Source organism: Euprymna scolopes, chromosome 46 (genome assembly GCF_053919585.1).
Source record: "Euprymna scolopes isolate OS-2025 chromosome 46, ASM5391958v1, whole genome shotgun sequence".
In the NCBI taxonomy this organism is placed as follows: domain Eukaryota; kingdom Metazoa; phylum Mollusca; class Cephalopoda; order Sepiida; family Sepiolidae; genus Euprymna; species Euprymna scolopes.
The window spans coordinates 253,551-273,572 of NC_136527.1; the positions used below are offsets into that span (position 1 = coordinate 253,551).

At 33.6% G+C, this 20,022-nt stretch overlaps 1 protein-coding gene across 41 annotated transcripts in view; it reads right to left on the reverse strand.

Moving 5' to 3' along the window:
• LOC145270472 (ATP-dependent chromatin remodeler CHD4-like) overlaps window positions 1–20,022 on the reverse strand; it is a 251,553-nt gene that overhangs the window by 41,823 nt on the left and 189,708 nt on the right. For 17 of the 41 annotated variants that reach the window (XM_080126121.1, XM_080126118.1, XM_080126108.1 and 14 more), the window contains 5 exons: window positions 19,316–19,523; window positions 16,276–16,408; window positions 15,964–16,064; window positions 14,398–14,501; window positions 8,055–8,405 (listed from right to left, as the gene is read on the reverse strand). In XM_080126121.1, the coding sequence (XP_079982247.1) occupies window positions 8,055–8,405; window positions 14,398–14,501; window positions 15,964–16,064; window positions 16,276–16,408; window positions 19,316–19,523 (897 nt within the window). Of the gene's footprint in view, window positions 1–1,409; window positions 1,528–8,038; window positions 8,406–14,397; window positions 14,502–15,963; window positions 16,065–16,275; window positions 16,409–19,315; window positions 19,524–20,022 lie in introns of those variants that run through there. The other 24 variants (XM_080126123.1, XM_080126114.1, XM_080126127.1 and 21 more) reach the window with 6 other exon arrangements.

A 20,022-nucleotide genomic window follows, 5' to 3' on the forward strand; every position in this document is an offset into this window, starting at 1 on the left:
ATATTTGATTTTTTCTTTTTTATTAATCAAAGTTAGAACTATCTTTTTACAAAGAATTAATAGACATTCCATTTTTGTTGTGATCAAGGTGATATCTAAAAGAAACATGGCAGTCATACAGCTAGTCCCATACTCAGAGTAAGCATGAATAATTAAAGATTTTCTTTTTTTAGCAGTGCACTATTAGTAATACTTAGTAATTAGTAATAATTAGTAATTAGTAATACTTAGTAATTAGTAATACTTAGTAATTAGTAATACTTAGTAATTAGTAATAATTAGTAATTAGTAATACTTAGTAATTAGTAATACTTAGTAATTAGTAATAATTAGTAATTAGTAATAATTAGTAATTAGTAATACTTAGTAATTAGTAATAATTAGTAATTGGATTAAGAAGCACGTTACATTGACATTAAATTCAAGTGTCCAAAAAAAAAAAAAAGTTTTGCTACCATAAGTGTACAAAATATATTTTATCACAAAATTTGGCACATTTTCTTTACAATGGTATTTCACACGAAGGTGGTAATTTATTTATATTAGTCAAAAACATAGAAAATAGAATTAAGTCACATCTTTAGAAAGCATTATTTCACAATGTTAAATTTTGAAAACTTTAGAAAACTTATTTAAAAAAAAAAAAAAAAATTATATATATATATATATATATATAGTAATTTATAAAATATATATGGCGATTAAGCTACACTGAATATTCTGCGTTTCATGCAACTATAGGATTCGTCAGGCTTATGCGCGAATTCTGTGGTTGCTTCTTTTTTTTAAAAACAAACAAAAAAAGAAGCAACCACAGAATTCGCGCATAAGCCTGACGAATCCTATAGTTGGATGAAACGCAGAATATTCAGTGTAGCTTAATCGCCATATATATTTTATAAATTACTAACTAACTCTACCTACGTATTGAGCACTTTTGAAGATTACGCATAAATCTATACTTTTGTATATTAAATTTATGTGAATAAATGTAGTTATATATATATATAAGAGAGAGAGGGGGGGGGAGATTTTTGGTGGCATCCACTCTAATCAGGAAAGACTTTCGCCATCATCACTGGACTTAGTATAAAAAGATTTTTCATTTAAAAAAAAATTATACAGTATTACTGTTTTCTAAAGTTTTCACATTTAATCAATAGAAAATATAATTGTATAATCGAGTCAGAAAGCAAGTTTAGTTTATAACTAAATTGGCTATTAAGCAAATCTGGAAATATTTAATGAATCTAAGATTGAAATAATTTTAAGGCATACATCTTAATGATTGTGACTTGTCAGTTCTACAAGTCTTAGTTCTGGTTTTATACAAGATGAAAATATGCATTTCTCTCTTAAATAACCCGACTCACCTCCACCCTCCCAGCTATTATGGACTCTTAGTGGATGATTGCCATGCCAGTTTTATAGATATCGTCTTGTGATAGATTTAACAAAGCTTTTTTTTGTTTGTTGTCATACAGAAGATATTTGAATGATTTAAAATATTTCACTTACAAAAAGGCCCTGGGTTAAAAAAAACAAAAAAAAAAAAACAAAGAAAAAAACAAAAGTTTATCAAATCATTGAAATATACTTATATGAAATCATTAAAAAAAAAAAAAAAAAACTTTTTTTGCGATTATGGCAGACGTAGAAAAAGAAATGGCTATTGCATTATACGTGTGTAGAAATGAAAATCAATGTCTCGCCTTAATTTTTAAAGATATTTTCAAGATGGCTGACATGAAGAAAGGAGAATTAAAGTACTTAGAATTTTAAACTTTTTTTTTTAAAGGAAATAAAAAATCGCTTCACTAAATATTTCAAAGTTTAACTTGTTTTGCTTGACAGCCATTTTGAGAAAGTCTAAAATAAGCATAAATTTGTATTTTTTGTTGGGTTATTAATTCAACAATATTTATATATAGTAAACTTCAAATCTCAGTAGAAATATTGACCAGCATATGCAATTGTAAGATCGTAATATATTCTTTAACTAATAATATATTTGCTCCAATCCACCATTTGTTGGGCTACGAATGCCCTAGTTTATGGGGCCAAGGATCATACCTGTTTGTCAACCATGACAGTTTAGCGATGAAGGGGAGTACAACTCTTAAATACTTTAATGGCTGTTAGAGTTAAAAAGATGCTGCCATATTTCGTGCAAATGATGAAAACATCAAACGAAGAAAAGACGAAGCAATCCGTTTAGGATATGATAAAGACGATCAGTTTTGCTAAAAAGCGGCAGCCGGCTTTAACAGATTCAAAATTAATCAGAATTTTAAATATTTGATGAATTGGGTTATTCACGCCAAATCAAGTAATTTTAGAAAAAGATTTTGTGCTTAAAGTTCTTTATATCTTCAAATATTTATGTCTAGTTTGGTTGTTTTATTTTACGCCATATCAACACTTGTTTGGGGTTATTTAATACTGAATCCAATTATTTTGCATCAAGTTTTTTTTTTTTATATTTTCAAATATTTATTTATGAGGTTTGGTTTGGTTGTTTTGTTTCCCCGGTATATCAACCTTTTTCAGGTTATTTAACGCCAGTAATTTTTTAGAAAAAGCTTTTATACATCAAGTTCTTTATATCTTATATTACATTTTTTTTTACACGCTTATCTGGATGGGTGTAGAAATGGAAAATTAAGGGGAGGAGAGGGTATGTTCGGATACAGTTTAAAAAGATAGTGAAACATGCACTTGTGAGAGAGAGTTATCAAAAAAATATCTCCAACAATGCAAATCCAAGCAATTAATGTCACTGAAAAAGTCATGTTTCAGGTGCTGTGCATATTGAAGGTTTGTGAAAATTCATAGTTTGTTTTTTTTTTTTTTTGTTTTATTTTTCAGATTCTTGCATTTAAATTTGGAGGGATAAATCTTGTATCGTTCAATATTAAACCTGTTTGATTTCATTTGCTGTGACTTTCAAGTTTCTGCGATATTTACATCACAAGTTTTGTTGTTGCCAAGAATTTTCCCCAAACAATTAAGGAAAATCTGCATGACGTACGTAGCAGTGATGAAATGAAATATCATATTCCAAAAATCATATTAATTGATCAAGCAGTTTTATGTTTAAATAAAATTTTATGAGTATCCGAGGAGTGACTATCTCACCCACTAATTTGAAAAAACTTAGACAACTCAAGATTGATACTAGATTTGTTGTAATGCCTACAAATTCCCATTAATCGCTTAAAAATGATTTTTTTGTTTTTTTAAAACAAGCCGAGCATGCAAGGTCCCACTGAACGAGTGGAAAAGTTACTTTCACCATGACTAATCCTTGTACTGATTTTTTTTTTTTTTTTTTTTTTTTTTTTATTCAAGGCGTGGGTTATTCAGAAAAGTGCAAATCGACAAACGGTTTTGGGGCAATTTTACCCCTAGGGGAAAAACCAGAGTTATCCCAGAAAAATGCGTTCTGGCAAAAATTTACTCTCACCATGACTAATGTTTGTACAAAAAAATTTTTTTTTTTAAATCCAACGCCAGATTTTTGAGAAAAGTGCAAACAAATAAACAGAAGTGAATTCCCAGGCCCAATCCCTAATAATGTAATAACCAATAATGCAAAACTAGTTCATCAATTTACATGATTTTTGGAATCTGATATTTTCGTTTGGTCATGGTTATATACATCATATAGACTTTTCTTAATTTTTGTTTTTTTGAATACCGGAGGAATTCACAACAAGAACTTCTTTTTTCTTTTTAAACACCCAGTGTGTGTGTGTGTGTTGTAGATAAAATATATATTTGTGTGTATACTTTTAAAATAGTGAAAATTTTCTGAACAGAAGCCTGGTCATTGGAATTAACTTGATATGGTGTTAAAAAAAAAAAAAAAAGATAATAGAAAGCAGCTCCTTCATTTAAAATTACAAACTGGAGGCAACAATAAAAATTTCATTTAAAAAGAATTTAAAACTTCTTGCTAATTATACCACCATGAAAAAAAAACAAAAAAACTTTTGGATCAAATAATGTAATAGGCAAACTCTTGGAATCTCTGCATTTTCGATAATAAAAATCTTATTTGTATTATTTTTTATTACGGCCACTGTCATTTTCAGAGGCATCTTAACATTTCGACCAATGTAACTCCAGCACTTCTTCAGGTATATCTTGTCAAATTCTGGAATCTGTATAAAATTTCAAAAGGAACCCTCCATTTAGTCCACGAGGGTAGCATGTTCTCGTTTTGTCAGCCGTGATCTGGTAAAAGTTTTAATTCTCAATTGTATTCTTTGCATTGCTACCACTGACGATTGAACCTTACAACTGAATTTTAACTTAGCACTTTATCCGTTACTCCATCTCAAATACTCAGAAGCGTATTTTGTTTTCTCAGTTTTAAAAATGAGTTGCAAGTTTTTAGGATTTTTTTTTTTTTTTACTTTGTTATGGATTTTTTTTTTTTTTTTTTTTTTTACTTCATTATGGGTTTTTAACGTTAAATTTATTGCATTTGGTAATTAACACAACCGTTATGAAATTATAACTGTTGTCATTAAAATAAATCTTTTTTTAATCAATTTATAAAATGAATCAGCTTCTAACAATTAAGTTTTTCATCAAATAAAATGTGCACAAATTTCTTGGCAACAGCTGCTAGAAGCCTCCTATCCTGTTATGACAGAGTTCAAAATAGAATTTGTAGCCTTGTAGAGAGTACCCTTTTCTCTTCCCTGCAACTTCTTTCCCACAGAAGAAACGTTGCCAACCTGTCTCTGCTTTATCGTTATTTTCATGGCAAGTGCTCTCCTGAGCTCCAATCTATGATCCTCTCTTGCCAAACTTTCATGAAAAACACTTGTCTAGCTGAAACCACTATCAATAATTTCTCTCACTCTTTATCTTTGCCTAAACGTAGATTCCATGAACAAAGCTTCTTTTTTAGAACTGCACGCCCGTGGAACTGTTTCATTTGCCTGTTTGATGAAATCGTTGCACTTGCGTCTCCCTTGACGTACATATCCCCAACAAACCCGCTTAGCAACAAAATCACACCCCTTCACTGTTGGGGTCCCTAAATGCCGGAAAGCTTCCTACTCTAATAGTTTCTTCTCTCGAACAGCTAGACTTTGGAATTCCTTTCCTGCTACCTGCTTCGTTGACTGTACTGATAACAAACCACCATCTTGTTAATCTTTCCTAGGCATGGATCCAAAGTGGCGATATGCCTTGTTAGGGGTGAACGCGAGTTAAAAAAAGCTGTAACCAACAACATATGAACCCCTTGATGTAAAGCAGATGTGCTCATCATTTTCATGTAGTGCTTTTAACACCCGGGAAGCTAGTTGCCAAGGAGATGAGAGCATTTCTAGAAATGCCTCATGAGATTTTTGTAACAAGTAACTTTCTCCGGTAAACGATAGGTTCATGCAGACAGGATCACAGCTTTATTAACAGAGAGGAGATTGGGCGTTTCATAAACTGTTGTTATACACGTATCATTTAAGTGTGTAATTGAAATGCTTCAATAGTGCAAGAGTTTAATCTATTGATTATTCATTCCAAAAGTTGCCTCATTTAAAAATAAGACTATCGCTATTTTTTTCACGATGCTATAATAATGAAACATAAAAAAACATTGGCCTTTCAAATCATACCCAGCAATTTCATTTAGAAAATGTCAATTTTATATTTCATAATTTTCTTTATATGAATATTAATAATTTGCATTGCCTCGAATGTTTGGACTACTGTTTTTACTTGGATTGAAAAAAGAAAAATATTTTTATCTGTTACTTAAAGAAATATAGAATATACAATCAGGCAAATCTACTGGAACTTTTTGTCAACAAGAGAAAATTGTCCAAAATTTCCATATATTAAAAAATATTTCTTAAAAAAGTAAAAAAAAAATCTTTGATTACCTGTGACAAAACAAAAGGATCATATTCCAAAAACTCATGTAAATTGATTAAATAGTTTTATTTTTATGAATCATTTAAAAACGATTTTAAGCTATTAATGGAAAATCGTAGCCATTACAAGACTGCTTACACATGATTGAATTATAAAGTTATCGTCCTTTGTTTCTTCAAAATGGCAACTTGAGATGGTTCCTTTCTGGCTTACTCATAAAATTTAATTTTCTTAATCTATAAATATAAAAGCGAAAATGTATGTATGTATGTATGTTCGCTTTTCCTCGATGTCCACAAAAGGCTTCTTTCAGAGAAGCGCTTGCTCGGTTCACAACTTTTTAAAACTTTTTATATCATCTATAAATTGTAATATCTACGAATATCCACGGAGCTCGCCTCTCTATTTAATTTTATTGACTTTCAAACGTTAATTATTCCACATTTCCCGCATCGGCACGTGTTACATTCAGTTTTCGGTATAAAAAAAGCGAAACTCGACTCTAATCACAGGCCGAAAGCCAGTTTGTTCAATGTCGACTTCGTCATATCGAGACGAGGGAGCGGGTTTTTAAAAACAAACAAACCCATTTATTCAAAACTGTCCCGCACAAAATAACTGCTGAATATCTATCGCCGTCACGTCAATCAAAAACACACACCTGTTTGTTTTCAAACACTTTACTATTTTCCAACTGCGCGTCGTCAACGCTTCGGGTTTTTTCACATACCCCGAAAAACACCCGGGCAACGCCAGGTACCCCTCGCTAGTCTATATATATAAAAGCGAAAATGTATGTGTGTATGTATGTTCGCTTTTCCTCGATGTCCACGAAAGGCTTCTTTCAAACAAGCGCTTGCTCGGTTCACAACTTTTTAAAACTTTTTATATCATCTATAAATTGTAATCTCTACGAATTATCCACGGAGCTCGCCTATCTATTTAATTTTATTGACTTTCAAACGTTAATTATTCCACATTTCTCGCATCGGCACGCGTTACATTCGCTTTTCGGTATAAAAAAAGCGAACCTCGACTCTAATCACAGGCCCAGAGCCAGTTTGTTCAATGTCGACTTCGTCATATCAGACTGTAGCTTTCATTTCGCTCCTCCTAATAAACAGGGAGTGGATTTTTAAAAACAAACAAACCAATTTATCCCGCACAAAATCGTAACTGCTGAATACCTAGCGCCGTCACGTCAATCAAAAATGCGCACCTGTTTTTTTTTAAAACACTTTATTATTTTCCAACTGCGCGTCGTCAACGCTTCGGGTTTTTTTCACATACCCCGAAAAACACCCGGGCAACGCCGGGTACCCCTCGCTAGTTATAAATAAAACTACTCGCTTAATTTACATAATTTTTGGAATATGATATTTTATTTCATCGGGTGTATACATCATAGTTTGTTTTTTTTTTAATATAAAAGGAAATTCTGGGCAAGAACTAAAATTTCTAATTCGATGGCTAGGTAGAATCAAATATTGTTTTTTTTTAAATGCACTGCTAGAGCAGTCCAACTTTAACATATTAGACAAATTGAAGTAACAATATTCGAAAATGCTTACACTTGACAATGTATTTTAACTAAATTTCTAATTCAATGGCTAGGTAGAATCAAATATTGATTTTTTTTTAAATGCACTGCTATAGCAGTCCAACTTTAACATATTAGACAAATTGAAGTAACAATATTCGAAAATGCTTACACTTGACAATGTATTTTAACTAAAATTTCTAATTCAATGGCTAGGTAGAATCAAATATTGATTTTTCAAATGTAATGCTATTTCTTTAAGACAGACTTTTTTTTTTCCTTTTTCTTTAAATATATATTAGACAAATTAAAGTAAAAATATTCAAAAACATTTTAATATTCAATAAAAAAAATTTTTTATTTCATTGTCATATACTTATAATCAATTTATATTACAAAATTGTTTTAAAAAGATTTATCCGATTAATGTGACCTCGGAATAAAAAATGTCAATGATCGAAAGAAATTGCAGAGTTGATGAAAGGCAAATTGTATAGGAGATCAACTGGGATGAGAAACGCCCTCATTCAGAAGAGACAGAGGACGGAGGATAAGAGATGGGGAAAAGAAAATAGAAAAATTATGGTTGAAAACGACACGCACGAGAGTTGTTACCTACCCTGTGGTGGCATACCATACTGCGGCCGGTAGGTAGGGACGTTGGTTGGGTATGGAGACGACGAGAAGTTGGAAGTGTTCATGAAAGGTGAGGGTTGTGGAGAAGACTGGGCGGTGACAGCAGACGACGTCGGAGTGGGCGTTGCAGCAGGACTCTGTTGCGGTGGCATGGTCGGCGGAACCGAGGGTGGTGCCGATGTGGTCGTCTGACCAGGATTAACCAGTCTATTTAAGATGTTCCGTTCAGACATCTGAAGGCGTTGGGTCACGGGGGGGATGCGTGCCAGCGTGGCCGGCAGACGGCTCACGTCTTGCTTCATATCACTCAGCAGTTCTTCGAGCTGATTGAGAACTTTTGAAAAAGAAAAAAGAAAACACAAATGAAGAAAAAGAAAAATAATATTGTATACAATATTCAAAACAAGCAAGGCTGCTACACGGTGGACAAGACAACGTACAATTATAGGCAAAATACTGCAACAATATTACAGTTAAAATGCATCAATTTTTTTATTTAATTTGAAATATAGGAGAAAAGCTTTTGGGCGCTTTTTAAAGCTATAGTTGACAAATCGATTTTTTAAATATATATTAAGCAAAAACACTATTACATACTTAAGTGTCATGTAGAAAATAGTAATATATCCAAAAATTCATCAAGTAGAACAATTGCTATTGTGTTTTTAGAGAAAAAAAGTCCATCGTAAGATAACAAATATTGAAGCCATGACACAAATAATCTAAAATATTCCTTTCAGAGTTATGTCCCCTGTGTATAGCTTCTTACTGCCTATTTTATGTCTAAGAAAAATGTAATTTTACCCAATTTTCCGTAAAAATTTCTTTTAACTAGAAATAAATTTCTAGTTATGAAAGTTTGTAAATTTTAGATATATTACTATTTTCGACATGACAATTAAGTACGTAATATTGTTTTTTGCTTAAAACAACATTAAAAAAAAAAAATAAATCTGTTGACTGGATCATAACAAGCAGTGTTTTTTGTCCAGAATTCCCCCTATAGAAAAAAACCAAGACTATAGAAAAGTTTACATGTACATACCTGCAATAAAATGAAAATATCATATTCCAAAAATCACATAAATTGATCAAGTAGTTTTATTTTTACAAATAAAATTTTTCAGCAATTGATGGGAATCCGTAAGTATTACAGCATAAATCTCACAAGTTTGAATTATTGAGTTATCTCCTGTTAAAGATGTAACGTGGCTGTTGACACTTGAACAGTGTTCGTTGCAGTTCAAACCTCTCAGAACCCTTTCAAGTCGTTTATTACCGTTTTTTTTTTCTCCCCATCTCGACGACACCAGCTTAAAAGACTCGTTTCTGCTACATTACACGCCGGCCATAGACAGTCATTTCTTATATGTCCATCTTTTTCAACCACACTCTTTCTTCTTCCGAGCACATGGCGTCCTTGTTTTTCTCGCGCACACTTCCTAATTTGCATATGTGCTTCTTTTTTTTTTTCCTCCTTACAGCTGCTGCTGCAATTTTCCACCACGCTTAGACGCGCTCCATTAAAAAGATTGTTTTCAACAAGTGAACATAACATTTGATTCACTTATTCAAAAATAAAACTGCATCATCAGTTTACGTAATTTTTGGAATCTGATATTTTCGTTTCGTCACAGCTATGTAGATAGATCATACACACTTTTATTTAATATCGGGGAAATTCTGGAGAAAAACTAGAATAAAATATTTTGAAATAAAATTAAAGTTAGAATTTCTAATCCAATAAAAAAGAGGTTTCAGTTCAAGTCAGTAAATCCTGAAATTTAAAATCTCAAGAAAAAATCTTTTCAAATGCAATAATGTAACTGATATCACGATTCATGACGATGCACAATCAATAATATTAACTGATATCACGATTCATGACGATGCACAATCAATAATGTAACTGATATCACGATTCATGACGATGCACAATCAATAATGTAACTGATATCACGATTCATGACGATGCACAATCAATAATGTAACTGATATCACGATTCATGACGATGCACAATCAATAATGTAACTGATATCACGATTCATGACGATGCACAATCAATAATATTAACTGATAGATCTCCGCTCGACTAAAATAGGTTTCAGCAGTCTGAAAATTGTTAGAAAAAGAAGCAGGTTCTGCACTATCAAGCTCCATCCCCATCATTGCAATGAGGTATTCCTGTTATTGTTTTAACAAATATTTTGGTACTTATACAGTTTCAGCAAGACATTAAAAAAATGAAAATATCAAAAGTTATATTGTACGTATCCTTTATGGAATGAAGTTTTCTGGCAAAAAAAAAAATTTCACTTAATTTGACCAAGTAGTTTTTTTTTTTTACGGCGAAAAAAAATTTTTTTTTTAAAGATACCAAGCAAAAGGTAGTCAGGTTTCGATTTTTAGGAAGAAAAACTAGTATTTAAGATGGGGAGGGAGTGTCGAAGCTTTAAACTGAGTTATCTCCCCGTGGCGTGTTCTAAAATTACAAACATGGCTACCTTCAGCATGCTGTCATAAAAACGTGTTTGTTCTGCTGTAAAAAAAAAAAAAAAAAATACTCAATCAAATTAAGTGAATTTTTTTTTTGGACATCAATCCAAAACAGATAGTACAATATAATTTTTTTTTTTTCAATATTTTCATTTTTTAATGTCTTCATTAAACTGTAGAAGTACCAATATTTCTACATAATATGCTTGGATAAACTTGCTGTACTTGCTTGCCCCCCTCCTCCTCCAACATATATACGTTTTTTTTGTTTTTTTTTCTTCAATTTTCACCCCAAACAAGGCACAGTGCCACTTTGATGCAGGGGGTTACTATCAGGGACTTAATTTGCAGGGGCATTATGAAGGGAGATGAGTAGAAAGATGTTTGTTAACATTACACTTGAACTTCTGCATATCAGTACAGTTGGGAAAGCAGAATCCCAGAAGGGAGTTCCAGAGACCTGCAGTTCTGGGGAAGAACTATTGGAGTAAAAGGCTTTCTTGCACCTAGGGATCTCTACTGTAAAGGGGTGGGACTTAGCAGCTTGTCGGGTTTCTCGGGGGTAGTTACGTCGGGGAGGTACAAGTGTTTGCAGTTCGGCAGAGCATTCACCATTAAAGTATTTGTAGAACAGGCAGAGGGATGCAACATCTCGTCGATGGGACAGAGGTTGTAGCCTAGATGACAGTTCAGGGCCTATCAGGTTGGCGATTCTTTTGAACCCTGTCCAGGAGTGAGAGACAAGCAGCAGATGCACCAGCCCAGATGTGACAACAGTACTCCATACATGGGCGAATGGTTGCCTTATAGAGGTACAGGATACTTTCAGGCGTAAGTAGTTTTCTAGCACGGTAGAGGGAGCCAACCTTCCTTGCAGCAGCCTTGGCAATGCTCTCAATGTATCTATTCCAGTTCATATTCCCTGTAAACGTTAGGCCGAGGAGTTTTAAAGAAGTACTTTCAGGCAATGTGTTCTTGGCCATTGCTATTGGTGGTAGAGAAGGTTTCTTGTAATTATTGAAGGAAACAAGCTTAGTCTTAGCAGCATTGAATGTGACCATCCATTTTTGTCCCCATTCCACTACAGATTGGAGGTCATCCTCTAGTGTTTCTGCCATTTCCTTGGATATGTGTTCATTTGTTTTCCCCTCTGTTATAGAGAGTGGTGTCATCGACAAATATACCCATCTCCGAAACAATTTTATCAGGGAGGTCATTTATGAAAATCAGGAATAATAGAGGTCCAAGGATAGACCCCTGAGGCACTCCCACATTTATGTCATATTGTCTAGATGTACAACCGTCGAGGTCAACGTGGATTTTTCTCTTAAGAAATTATGAATTCTTCCAGTGATTCCATATGATCTAATTTTCCTTAGAAGACCATCGTGCCATACCCTGTCAAAAGCCTTAGATATATATCAAGGGCCACCGCTCTACCCTCCCCTGTTTTATCCAATGCACGGTATATACGTTCAGAAACTACAGGTAAGATATCTGCTGTTGAACGGGCTTGCCTGAATCCATATTGTTTGTCAGTCAGGAGTTTAGCAGCTGTTAGGTGCTGGACTAGGCTTGATTAACTAAGGACTCAAATATTTTGGTGAAAAGTAGGAAGAGGCTAATGGGGCGATAATTTAGTGGGTCAGTTCTTTCACCAGAATTCTTGAAGACTGGTACCACAGAGGCGGTTTTCCAGCAGTCGGGAAAACAAGATTCATTAAGGCATTTATTGTGAAGTTTGGACAGAACTGGAGCAACCTCGGCAGAGCATTTTTTTAATAGTACAGCCGGGATGAGATCTGGTCCACATGCTTTTGAGGTGTCTAGGTTTTTTATAATAGCATGTACCTGAGAAGGGGTGATTTTCAAATCATCTAGTGTGGCATCCGTTCGCAAAGGAAAATCAGGGAGGGAGTGGTGTACCGAGTTCAGTGTGGAGTTTGAGGCAAACCGACTGGCAAGCAGATTAGCCTTATCAGTTGCCATGCAAGCAACCTCATCATTGTTTGATAGTGGGGGAATAGTTGACTGTCCATTATTTACTACGCTGTTGTAGATTTTCCAAATATCCCGGGTTCCTAATTTCTGTGCTTCAATGCATTTTCTGCTGGTTTCAGAGTAATCTGTCTTAGCTGTGTCTATCACTCTCTTACAATTATTTCTAGCTTCTATATACTTCTGTTTATTTGAGCTGGACTTATGTCGGTTGAATCTGCGGAACGCATGCTGCCTTTGACAAATGGCAGCTGCACATGCAGAAGTAAACCATTGGGGAGAGTGGGGCTTGCTATAGAATTTCCGTGCGGGAACATGTGCTTCAATTGCAATTTTGAACCATTCAGTGGTCTCATTTGCATACTGTTCCGCTGGAAGAGTAAAGATATTTTGCCATGGGACATCTCTGATGAGTTCCCTGATAGCTTCCCAATCAGCCTTTTTGTAATACCTCATTGTTTTGAGTAGTGGGTCTTTAGTTTTAGGGCGAGAATTTAGGCTGATTTCTACCATTATCACAGCGTGATCAGCATTCTCGAGTGGGCTGTGGGCATTTGTTGTACAATCATCGGGAACCGTTGTCAGAAAGAGATCTAGAAGTGAGGCATGTTGATCTTGCTGGTCTGGGAAACGTGTCGGAAATGTAACCATCTGAGATAGGGAATGGGATATAGAGATATACTCGAAAGCAACTTTACTAGCAGTGTTGCCCAGGCGATAAAAAGGGGGGGGGGTGCAGCCGGAAGTGAAATTGAAAACAAAATCAATTGTTTAAAAAAATGTATCCAATACAGAATATTACCAAAATAGTTGTCTTTGATTCGCCAGGTGAGAAAAAAATAGTCCCTTATGGGACTATTTTGAGTCCACAAACAGGCACGACCAAAATGTAGGAAGATTTTACTCAATTACAATTGGAATATTCTCTATTCTCCTGACTGTATCAATACGTAGAAATTAAAATATAACAAGCCAAGCATGACATAACTCCACGAACAGGAATGAATTACTAATTTTACCCCTACCAAAGTTATCCCGGAAAATTCGTTCTAGCAAAAATTTTACATTCATCATGACTAATTATTTGTGCAAAATTAAAAAAAATCCAAGGCGTGGTTATTAAGAATGTAGACAAACAGGAGCAAATTACTAGGTCCGATCCATTCTTTGTCAGAGGACCAATATGGGCATCTGGATGCACACTTATGGACGAATCTTTTCCGACGAATTGTAGCGTCAAAACTGACCCATAAAAACTATCTACATAGAAAGATCATCGCTAGCAAATTTAAAATACTTCAGACACACACAATAAACTTAAGTAGATTTCTGAATTGTTCTGAGATGTTTCTAGTGTATATTTGAAAGTGTTCAATTGTATGATTTTACTCAAGTGTTTACTGCCAAAGATGTTTTAATTGTTCTGGAACTATCCTCAACAGTGTTTTCAACTAGTTTTCAGATACAAGAACCCAAGTTTGCCGAGTCCTTGTACCGGAAAAATATCCAGTAAATAAAACGTTTAGTAAATCGTTACTTTTTTGCATTTCCACACACCAAACATGGATATAAATATCACTAAAACATCTGCTGGGTCATAAGCTTCATTTTGGTACTTTACTTGCCTGGGTGGGTTGCCAGTAGGCTGAGATAAACCACGTGTCATACACACACATAGACAGACATTACGAAAATTTATAAGATAGCTGGTTTAACACGGGTTCATTTACATGTCAATGATTGGGATCAGATAATGGATTCTTAAGAAATAACCAAATATATTTTTCTAAAAAGATGTTGCAAATGGCAGAAAGAAGCTATAAAATCTCACCTTTGTGTAGAACTGCGTTGGCAGGTTTGTTTCCAGCAAGAGATTCTTTCGACAAATGCTGGTGACTTTCAGCCAAGCATTCCAACTCAGCAAACCTAGAAAAACAAAAACACGGAACAAACAAAAAAAATTAATAGAAATACAAAAACGTACAAGTGAAAAAAAAAAAATAAGTTGAAGAGAATTAAAAGCAGTTTCACCATTTTACTAAATAAACAAAAAAATAATAGAAATACAAAAACGTACAAGTGAAAAAAAAAAAAATAAGTTGAAGAGAATTAAAAGCAGTTTCACCATTTTACTAAATAAACCAAAAAAATAATAGAAATACAAAAACGTACAAGAAAAAAAATAAATAAAATAACTACAAGTTGAGGAGAATTAAAAGCAGTTTCACCATTTTACAAAACAAACAAAAGAAAAAATAGAAATACAAAAACATTTCACCATTTTAAAAAAAAAGTTTTACTCTTATTAACCAAGAGCCCTTTAATGGGAGCCTCAGCTCGCCACATTGGAGGGCCCTACACCAGACTTTCCTTGTTCTCGAATAGAAACAAGTATAGTTTAACATGCTATCAAAAACATGGCAAAAACACTAATCTCTAACTCAACTCCAATTAACTTGAGAGTGAAGACCGTCTAAATGTCAAAGGCAATAAACTTGAAATCGTCAATTAAGGTTTGCAAAATAGCAATATCTCTGTTTCTTGATTTTTAAGCATCTATCTGTTGTTTTTTTTTTGTCAAGATGAGAGATGTGAGATCTGATTGCGTTCGGCGATGGTCGTAAAATTTTAAATTCATACTCCAAAGGAAACCGGTTGTATGACTCAATTTTCGAGTTAAAGAAACTGTTTCTTCAATGTTTAAATAAATTTCTAATTTTTTTTTTTTTTTTTAAATAGTACAAGCATGATAAACACCTGCCAGTTATTACAGCGAGAATTCCAAGACCCACCAACGTCATATCAACCCCTTGATCTAAAGAGGATATGTTTATCATTTTATAGCATTTAACACCTGCAGAGCTGGTAGACATGCCCAGAACAGTTGTTTCCGAAACGCCTCTACACCACTGACTAACCAAATTACTCCCCTTAGCAAACGATCCGGTTACAACCAGATAACAAAAATATTTTGTTTGAAAATATCATCAAATGTTAAAAAAAAAAATTTAAAAAAAAAACAGATAACCAAAATATTGTTTGAAACATGCTACTAAAAAAAAAAAAAAAAAAAAAAAAAAAGTGTTGATGTCCCTAAATGCCAGAAAGCTTTCTACTCCAATAGTTTTTTTCTCTTGAACTTTGGAATTCCCTTTCTGCTACTTGCTTCCCTGGTTGTACTGATATGCAGAAGTTTAAATGTAACCTAAACCAGCATCTTGTTAGTTTTTCCTAGACACGGTCCCAAATAGTAGCCCTTTACGTATGTCCTAGTGGTGATATGTCTTGCTAGGAGTGAACGTGGGTATAAAAAAAAAAGATAACTATGATCTGTTTATTTATTTAGAGAGAAAGAAGAAGAGTTGTTCCATAGTAGAGAATTAGATTGTGTAGTTACCTAGCATTGAGTGCCATGGCTGGATGGTTGGGGTCTTGGGTCAGATTGAGATATGCGGCCCTTCGCAGTTGTTCCTCGATAACCAAAGCTTGCTCCAGCAGCTGAAAACGGAGAGAAGGACAAATGAATCAAACGATAACATTACAAACAGAAAAGGCTTCTATTTTGGGAAATTTGGGAAAGAAGGTCAGAATGAAATAATAAAAAAAAACTTTACGGTTCAGTTGAAAATACCCCCCTCTCTCTCACGACAGAACATACACGGACAGAATATTTGTTGGATGAGTATAATGGCGTGCACCTAATACTAACCTTGAAGCGTCTCGCCAAGAACTTATTCTTGATTTCCAAGAAATTGCCCTTGCCCTGTTCACTCTGGAATGGTTCATTGATGATCTGGAATCGAATGTCGTTCTGGATATCTTGCCAGCGACCATAGCCGTGTCTAAAGAGGAAACAATGGTCAAGGAACAAAACAAAAAAACACTTGTTGATCTTGTCATTAGTTTTTTAAGAGGATACCTATTAACAAAACATGATCAATTCTTATTCCATGTTGCGTTTACATCTGACATAATCTAAATATTAATTTACTTGTCCATATATCCAGTGTCACAAAAATTTTTTTAAAAAACCATCATTGCAAACATAAATTAATGAGAAACGAATTACTTCCCTTTATCAGTTAAAAAATCATTAAAACTATTTCTCTAAAAAGATTTTTAAAAAAATGGCTGTCAAAAAAATGGTTTCAAATTGGCTATTTTTTTTTAAATTAAAAAAAGTCATGTTGAGAGGAGACTAGACTAAGTTTTTTTTTAATATAGTTTTTTTTATTAGTTTTTTTAAATAGTTTTTTTTAAATAGTTTTTTATGTAGTTTTTTTCAATGTAGTTTTTTTTAATAGTTTGATATAGTTTTTTCTTTAATATAGTTTTTTTTAATATAGTTTTTATTATAGTTTTTTTAATATAGTTTTTATTATAGTTTTTTTAATATAGTTTTTATTATAGTTTTTTTTTAATGTTTTTTTATTATAGTTTTTTTAATATAGTTTTTTTAAATATAGTTTTTTATTAATATAGTTTTTTATTAATAGTTTTTTTAAATATAGTTTTTTTTTAATATAGTTTTTTTTTAATTTTAAAAAATGTGCAAGCGAATTGACATCTGTTGCTTTATAATTTATATTAATTATTCAGAAAAAAACAATGTGTTGTGTAGAATATTCATTGAAAAAATTTTTTTTTAAATCAATTCTTTTCAACTTTAAAAGTTAAAAAAGAATTTGCTAAGAAATTGTTTTATATCTTTCGTTATTTTCATTCATTTTAGTTGAGTTTTAAAATTTTCAACTACAGTAGAATTTCCACGAGTTCTGTTAGTTTGAATTATTTTGATTATTCTCATCTTGAATGTTATTCTCACCATCTTGAATGTTATTCTCACCATCTTGAATGTTATTCTCACCATCTTGAATGTTGGGTTGATTTAACCTCAAACCTTCTCCAAATCGGTCTCGTCAAACTCAAAAATCTATGCAATATAGATTTGCAGAGTTTGACAAAACATCTAAAATAGTGTGCGAATAACAGACAATATAAACATTAATCTGAATAAAGTTTCAAATGTTTTAGATGAAGGCTAATTGTTAATATTGCTTGTATTAATCGAACTATTGTTTTTATCTTGAGTGTTATCTGAGCAACATTTTGGTCGGTTTAGCCTTCAACCATGGAGCTCTCTAATTGTAGGAAAAACAAAAATTGTATACCCTGAAAATTTCAGCAATTGAAAGGAGATAGTCCCCTATAGATTTTTATTAGAGTTGCCTCCCTTTGTCAACTATTTATTTATTTTTTTTTTCCCCCCACACATACAAAACCATAGCCATAAAACAGAGATTAACTCCAAGAATACAAAAATATCTACGGAGCCAGTAACTTGTTTCCTTTCTTTTCTAAACAGCGAATATATCTGAAGATGGTTGAAGGCCAAACCGGCCGAAGCATTGCAACAAATAATTATAAAGATGAGAACAATGGTTCAAGTACTACAATACAATTAAATTATTGATACTTATCACAAAAAAGTCCTCAACATAAAATAATAAAAATTTTCTCTCTACGCATGTGCTCGACCCTTATTGGTTGTCACTTCCAAACATCACAACACATTTTTTTTTTTTTAAACATAGGAGTTACCACTTATCAAGGCCCAGAGGCCACTCGAAGGATAAGGGTTAATGAGTGTACATTGGGTGATATAGTAATCGTTAGTAGTGGAAATTTGGTAAATTGGATTACTCAAGGGGAACGGTTCACCAAAAAGAATTTGTTTACATTGGACTTGAAGACTACCAAATTGTAGTCAGTTGGAGAGTTCCACAGGTGTGCAGTTCTAAGAAAGAAAGAGAGAGAGAGAGAGAGAGAGAGAGAGAGAGAGAGAGAGAGAGAGAGAGTATTATTTTCACAACATTTCAGTCAGTGTAACCTCCAACCTTCTTCAAATGTATCTTGTTAAATTCGGGAATCTTTCTGCTAAACTCAAGAGTCTGCATAGAATTTCAAACGCAACTCTCAAAACATAAAAACAGGGTTGGTTGGTTGTTTTTGTTTTACGGCATATCAACCCTTTTCGGGTTATTTAATGCCGAATCCAAAGCTTTTGAAGAAAAATTTTTTAATAGAATATATTTGTTGTTTTCAAGTCGGTTTCTATTTAACCCATAGTTGGGACCCTAACAGGTACTAACACTCTGGGTCAAAGTGGACCTGGGAGCAATGGCAATTAAAGGGTGGCTCCACACTCCCCAAGGCCCGCAAGCTGGGGCCTTACCACTAGATATAGTTTAAGGTCATATCCAGGACCCCCATTGAGGGACTTTTACACTCTGCAGGGGGGCAGTCGGTGTATTCTAATGCCCCACCGACAGGGCCATAAAGACAGGGAGTCAAGTACAATAATAATTAAGCTAGATTAACACCATTTTTTTTTTTAAAAGAATTTTTTAAACACTTATTCTTAAAATGAAAAGACTGTTTTACGACCGCACGTGAAAAAATTGGCAAACAAAAAACGCCAAGTACTAATTTTTAAATTTCGACCCCTTAGCTGCCCTTATTTCAAATGAAAACCGATTAAAAAGTTTTCCACATGTCTGAATATCCTATATACCAAATTTCAAGTCTTTAGATAAAAAATTCATCAAGTTATATAGGTTGAGAAGTGTCTACACACACAATCTCACTTTTATAGATATAAAGATCCTCTTAGTCCAAGTAAATATATTTTGACAATCCCCCATTTTGTTCTAGAGAGGATCCCATATGCATGGATCAGGTAAGGATACGTGACAATGCCAGCGAGTAGCCAATAGTCGTGCCGCCTGTGCCAAACTTCATGTTCCTTGCCTGGTTGCAGCGCACGTTGTTCATTCTGCCACAGGGTGTGCAACTCCGTGAAGCCTCCGTCTGCAATGTTGAACATGAATTTCTGGTTCTGTTCCTCTTTCTTTGGATCCACAACAACGGGTGGAGTCTTAGAAGCATCGTCACCTTCTTTTGTTCCAGCGGGGGTTGAAAAAAAAAAAAAAAAAAAAAAAAAAAAGTGAAATGTTAGTTGTGTGTGAAAAAAAAACAACACATTATGCACGGGGTATTGTTGTCACATCTGAGCTGGTGCTCCCGCTAGTCTCTCTCTTGGGTAGGATCCAAAAAAAGAGTCAAATCTAATAATTTGTTAACTAAACTCCCATCTCACTGCTGCAATGTTGCATCCTTGTGCCTGTTTTACAAATATTTTAATGGCATCTGCTCTGATGAACTGATTGCATTTGTGCTCCCTCAGCATACATACTCTAACAAGCCTGCTAAACAACAAAATCACACCCCTTCACTACTGAGGTCCCTAAATGCTAGAAAGCTTTCTACTCTAATAGTTTCTTCCTTCAAACAGCTAAACTTTGGAATTCCCTTTCTGCTACCTGCTTCCCCGATTTTACTGATATGCAGTTTAAATGTAACATAAATCAAGTTTAAATGTAACGTAAACCAACAT